This window comes from Vombatus ursinus, unplaced genomic scaffold (assembly GCF_900497805.2).
Source record: "Vombatus ursinus unplaced genomic scaffold, bare-nosed wombat genome assembly UNPS02010461.1, whole genome shotgun sequence".
Lineage (NCBI taxonomy): Eukaryota > Metazoa > Chordata > Mammalia > Diprotodontia > Vombatidae > Vombatus > Vombatus ursinus.
The window spans coordinates 11,206,195-11,212,066 of record NW_020950239.1 but is presented as its reverse complement, the minus strand read 5'-3'; the positions used below and the strand labels follow the sequence as shown (position 1 = coordinate 11,212,066).

Genomic DNA, 5,872 nt, shown 5'->3' with positions numbered 1-5,872 from the left:
TTTAACTTCTGTCTGCCTCAGTTTCCTCAGCTCTAAGATGGCAATAGTGATGTGGCCTAATTTTCAGAATTGTTTTGAAAATAAAATGAGGTATTTGCAAAGCAAATATTAAACTATAAAAATGGAAGCTAGTTACCCTCATTCATGGGATGTACCAAAATTTAAATCTTTTCAAATGATGAGACATTAAAGAGACAGTGGAAAGAATCTATAGTGCTTAACTATGATTTCCTCTGTCCTCATATTCAATATAAACTCTTCCTACTGACATACTAATCTTTAACAAGACAGTGGAAAAATGTTTAATTTTTAAGACTAAGAAGATCTTAGAAATAATGCTGCCCTTGACCATGTCCATATAATTTTAGATTATCTGAAGAATAAAAACAACACATGATATTAAAAAACTCAGTGTGACAGAGCCATGATTTTCACTATGAAGAAATAGAACTTCCACCATAAACATAGCCATACTCTTTGAATGACTACTGAGGAAGAAAGAATTTGTCGCAATTAAGTTAAACATCTGTTTGTGTTTATTGAAGAACAGTACATGAGTGGTACACTTTAGAAAAATACATTTATGTCCAGAATTGTCTACTCCTTGGTATGTAACACATTCTCTAAGACAAGTTTAGCTGTAAATAATCCTGATCGCTCTGGGTTTGATTCTGGGGTGTTTCATTGGAGGATGCTAGGTGGAGACTTGGAAAAGACCTTGGGGGCTATCTCATCCAATTGCTTGCAATTTAGAGATGAGAGATCTACAGCCCAGGAGAGCTCGGTGACTTATTCAAGGTTACGTAGGGAGTAACCATCAAAGGTGGGATTTCACCTCAAGTGTGCTTTGCCACACAGCCACTGGCATACTATCAATGTCAACAGCATAACACAGACCATCATTTGGCTTTCTTTTGCTTCAATTTATTAAGATGGAGGGAATCTTTGGGGTCACCAAATCCCAATTCTTTTTGCTTAAGGTGTGACTAAAAGGTTCACTTGCATGTGACTTTGTTCAGACACTCCAACTGAAATTATGCAAATTTCCTGGGCGGCTTTCTCTCCCAGTAATTTCAGAAATCTGCAGGTGGAGAAAAGATCCCTTGCTTCCCTTTCTAACTCATGCCAGCTGCTCCAATGTGCCTTATGTCCAAGTTACCCTTCCATTTAGAGGAAAGCCTTAGTGTGAGAATTGCGGTTCTTGAGTGGTCGTCTTACTTCCAACATTGGTTGAAATTGGGTGGGACCTTTATATGAAAGAACCTTTAAATATTTCTGATAATCTTATTAACTAATATTGATCAAGGATATGTAAATCAAGCACTTGGGTATATATCCTTAGAGAGAAGCTAATGTGTTGCTGGATTGCTGCAGAAAGATCATTTTGGCTATATGTTTCTAGGAAGGAAGTACCTAAAAAAAGCATTTCATCAGAACAAAAACAATTAATAAAAAAAATGAGGATTCCAACAGGAAGGAAGGCAAGCCCAGATGATCTTATTTGGAATTCTGGTGTTGTCTCTCAACAGTCATATTTGGTGTGGTAGGCTTGTTTCTAGGGAGCAAATAAATTAATACTAATTAATAAATAAATCTACAGCTAAATAATAGTATTTACTTTTTAAAAAAATTCATTTTCCACTAGAAATGAAACAAAAGAAGCCGAACATAAAACCACTAAGTCTTATTCAATGAACTGATATAATAGATTCTTTTTAAGCACAAAAGAATGTAAATTGGTTGGTTGCTTGTTTTGGTTTTTTTTTTTGTTTTGTTTTTGTTTTTGTTTTTAGTGAGGCAATCAGGGTTAAGTGACTTGCCCAAGGTCACACAGCTAGTATGTGTCAAGTGTTTGGTCTGAGGCCGGATTTGAACTCAGGTCCTCCTGACTTCAGGAGGAATGTAAATTGGAATAGCTGATCATGAAAAGCTGGTGAATCAAAGCATACACTTTCCAGCCTTCATTCTAGAGGATCAGCACGGGAAATAAAATCTTTAAATTCCCAAGGAACAATGTTCTGAGTCTAAAAGTAAATGATATCCAGTTGGCCTACCTTATTACATTTTTGAAGACATTGTCTAACCATTTGCACTTTGGATCCACACATATTTTCCTCCCAGTTTTCAATGTGACTCTGAAAAAAACAAAGAAAAAATAAATTCTCAGAGTATTACTTTTCAATCCTAAGTGTCATGCCTCTATCAAATGACAATTTGGTGAGGATGAAACAAGATGAAATTGAGTGATGTGTTATACTCTGGGGTATGAATTATAGCAGATAGTCAGGAGAGAATTAAGCAAAAAGATGCATTCTAGGAAGTTTTTATGAAAAAGCTATGGGCTCAGAGGACCTGTCCAGCATCAAATCTAACTTCTATAAGACAGCTGTTGTACCACCAGTTAGTGACATTGAACATAGTATTGTTCTCTGTGTATGTATACAAAAAGCCAATATTTTTCATTTATTAATATGGCAGTTGAGGAGAAGGCAGGTTCTTGGTAGATAGAGGCTAAGAGGATTAAGATTTTCAGAGACATGGAAGTCATGCCTATTTCAGCGACATGGAGACCACTGCTTTGGTTGTATGCAATGTTTATAGAATCATAGAACATTAGCCTTAAAGGGCCCTTGGAGACCACTTAGTCCAACTTGTTCATTTTGAACTCATTCATTTTCATAGTGTCATAGATTTAGAGATTCTAGAAATGTCAAAGGTCATGTTGTCCAGCCCCCTCACTGTACAGATGAGGAAACTGAAACAAACCCTATACTTGAAGCCTTCCCATTTTGGTCAAATTGACCAAAGCTCTGTTGACATGACTTTTGAGAACCCAGGATCGCCTCTAAGCCATGATTTGGTATCTGAGGGACTTTAGTAGAGAATGGTATTATTCTTCAGTGTTCAGAATCTATGATCACATTGATGGGGGTGCTACCCCCACCCCCAAATCAATCAATGAGCATTTACTAGGTGCCTACTATATACCAAGCACTGTAATAAGCACAGAACAGATCACAATTCATCTCTGCCTTCTCAACCTGTGTAACTCTTCTGTGTGTCTAACCCTAAATTCTTTGCCTCTCAGAGGGAAAACGTGTTAAACTGATATAACTCAGAATCATTAGTGTTTTGTTAAAACAGACCTTTGGAGGCAATGGAGAAGTGATTAGACCAGGGGTTCTAAATACTTGGGTTTTTTTGTGTGTGTGTGCCTCGTGGACCCCTTCTGAAAATGACCTTTTTAAAGACATAAAATAAAATACATGGGGTTAAAAAGGCAACCAATTATATTGAAATGCAGTTATCAAAATATTTTTTGACAAATAAGGGACCAGACCCCTGGTTTAGACCTCTGATTTAGACCCATAGAACTACTGCCTCTGATGCCCTGAGTGAGATTCTCCACCATTAATAAAAGTGCTGCTTTCTGTTTCTTTGGATAGGAGAAGAGAGTGAGTCTTGACGGAAACGCAGAGGATCATTTAGCAAATGGCGGAAGGTACATGGATTTGCTTTCCTACATCAGAAAACAGTGAGGAGCAAAGAAACCTCCAACCCTTGAGGTAGACACCAGAAAATAAATAACCTAGGAAAAACTTTTTCCAGAGAAGGCATGCCAGAGAAGCTCAGATTAACCTCATTTTACTTAATGGAATTAGAAGGGAAGTCGATTTCCTTGTTACGTACATGCATTCTGTATTTCGGCAGCCTACGTTAGGTGGTGAAATAAATATGGTTTTTATCGAGCGTAAAGGGACTCCTTCTGCCAGCTTGAGACACTTGCACTTCTGGTTGGCATCGTTGGTCTCCAGGATACCTATGGCCGTTAGAAACAAAACCAACAGCACCCAATTTATTCTGATAATTACAAGCTCTAAATTACATGGCAAAGGATTGAATGTCAAACTGGACAGCTCAAAAGTTTGAAATGTTCAGTTCTTGCTTCTGACCCCATTTCTTCTTGGTTTTAAAATAACTGAGTCAAGCCTAATCAGATTGCTTCAAGACTCACTTAAAAAAAAATGAGAAGAAAAAATAACTCCTCTAGGCACTACATTTTGTTAACTCATCGGACTAGCTGCTTCCATTTATGAGCGTTACAGTTGAAAGGTTCTTATCAAAATATACTTCTTCAACGATGAGGTTTTTAACATTTAAATTCTTGATATTTTGAAATATCCCTAACTTGGTGGAGTTTTCCGGGGGTGGGGAACCTGTGGCCTCAAGGTCACATGTGGCCCTCTAGGTCCTCAAGTGCAGCCCAACTTATAAGTTTGGATTCAGTGACAGGGCGTCACTTGAGGACCTAGAGGGCTACGTGTGGCCTCGAGGCCGCAGGTTCCCCATTCCTGCTCTAGACTATTTTTTTCCCTGTTCCTTTTTTCTTTGTTGATAATATTACATGTGATCTGCAATGAAACAGATGAGCCCGAGGAAATCAGATGAAGTAAACCTGAGTAAGCATAGGATGTAATTCAAAACATTCCATCTGAGCTGTTATCAAGGATGTCCTGCAAACACTCAGTTTCTACTCAACAGTTTAAAATTTCAATTACTATTTTATTACATATTTAAAAAGAATAGCAAGTTGTACATAATAGATTTACAGCTTCATGTGCAATTGCCTTTTTAAAAATTACACTATGTTATGGAAATGCTTGTTTTATTCTAAAAATTAAAAACAAAATAAAATTTAAAAAATTCAATGACTGATTTGTTACATATTTAAAAGGAATAGCAATTTGTACATAATAGATTTGGAGTTTCATATGCAATTATCTTTTTTTAAATTATATTAAGTTATGGAAATACTTGTTCTATTCCAAAAATTAAAAAATAAAATAAATGTTTTAAAAATGTCAGTTCTTAATGCCAAAGCTATTTGGAGATACCAGTGATTCATGTTGGTAAATGATGATTTTCTGATCTCTTTCCCTGCCTGGCTTCCTTCTTCTCCCTCATCTTCAAAGTGATTTCTCTCATAATTTATGCTGCTTCCTGAAATATCTACCTTTTAGGGAAGTGCACTGAACCCTAGGAGAATCTGATTCATTTTAGTCTTAACTGTTGTTAAGTTGTACACAATAAATTTGCAGTTTCATGTGCAATCATCTTTTTTATGATACTATGTAATGGAAATGCTTGTTTTACTCCATAAATTAAAAATAAAATAAAGTAGTCTTAACTGGATATATTCTTTCCAACAGGGCAAATGATTTGATTCTAAATCCGTCTTCCCCAGCCCATTTTACTTTTTTTTTTCCAAAGGAATACCCAGAGAAAGACAAGTGAAAGTTCTTACCTTGGACTGAAGAATAATTGATGACCATGAGCAGAACCACAACCACAGAGGCAGCAGTGGATTTCATTCTGGCTTGACAAGGGAGAGGAGAATGAGTGAGGCTTGATTCACAATCTGAATCTGGATCTGAATCTCATCTGGGCTCTTTTCAGGACCAGAGACTCCTATTTATTTACACTAATGAGGATCCTCCCACTGCCCGGGTCTCCAGTGGGCCAGCTGTGTCATCAATCTTGGAAACCTAAAAATGTTACTGCTGAGCTTGCTTTTCCCCAAACATCCTTCACACACTCCCTGCCTTTGCTGCACATTATTGTCAGCACAAGTTACTATTATTATCATCATCATTATTATTATTAGAGATAAAAAATTTTATCTTCTTAACTTTCATTCAAAGTTAGAATTGTGTAAAATATAATTGTTGGTACCAGGCTAATGGAAGTAGGCACTGCAGTCCATACTGGAGTAACATACCTACTTCATAGGATTCATTGTTCATGCTAACTGAGACCTATATAAATGCTATAATGATGTTAACAATGGTGGTGGGGAAGGTCCACTTTTCCA

General features: G+C 36.8%; 1 protein-coding gene across 1 annotated transcript; it reads right to left on the bottom strand.

Annotated features, from left to right (window-relative positions):
* Positions 1-513: 513 nt before the first annotated feature.
* CXCL13 (C-X-C motif chemokine ligand 13) lies at positions 514-5,455 on the bottom strand. The gene is made up of 4 exons (XM_027854561.1): positions 5,306-5,455; positions 3,691-3,820; positions 2,055-2,135; positions 514-1,555 (listed from the first exon to the last, which is right to left on the bottom strand). The coding sequence occupies exons 1-4, from the start codon at positions 5,370-5,372 to the stop codon at positions 1,498-1,500; spliced, it is 336 nt and encodes a 111-aa protein (XP_027710362.1). The 5' UTR covers positions 5,373-5,455; the 3' UTR covers positions 514-1,497.
* Positions 5,456-5,872: the final 417 nt, after the last annotated feature.

What these genes read in the sequence shown, in the direction of transcription:
- CXCL13 (XM_027854561.1), bottom strand. Translation starts at nt 5,372, where the DNA reads ATGAAATCCACTGCTGCCTCTGTGGTTGTGGTTCTGCTCATGGTCATC. An exon ending in CAATTATTCTTCAGTCCAAG is followed by an intron (nt 3,821 to 5,305) that starts GTAAGAACTTTC and finishes TAACGGCCATAG; the next exon opens with GTATCCTGGAGACCAACGAT. An exon ending in TGCCGAAATACAGAATGCAT is followed by an intron (nt 2,136 to 3,690) that starts GTACGTAACAAG and finishes TGTTTTTTTCAG; the next exon opens with AGTCACATTGAAAACTGGGA.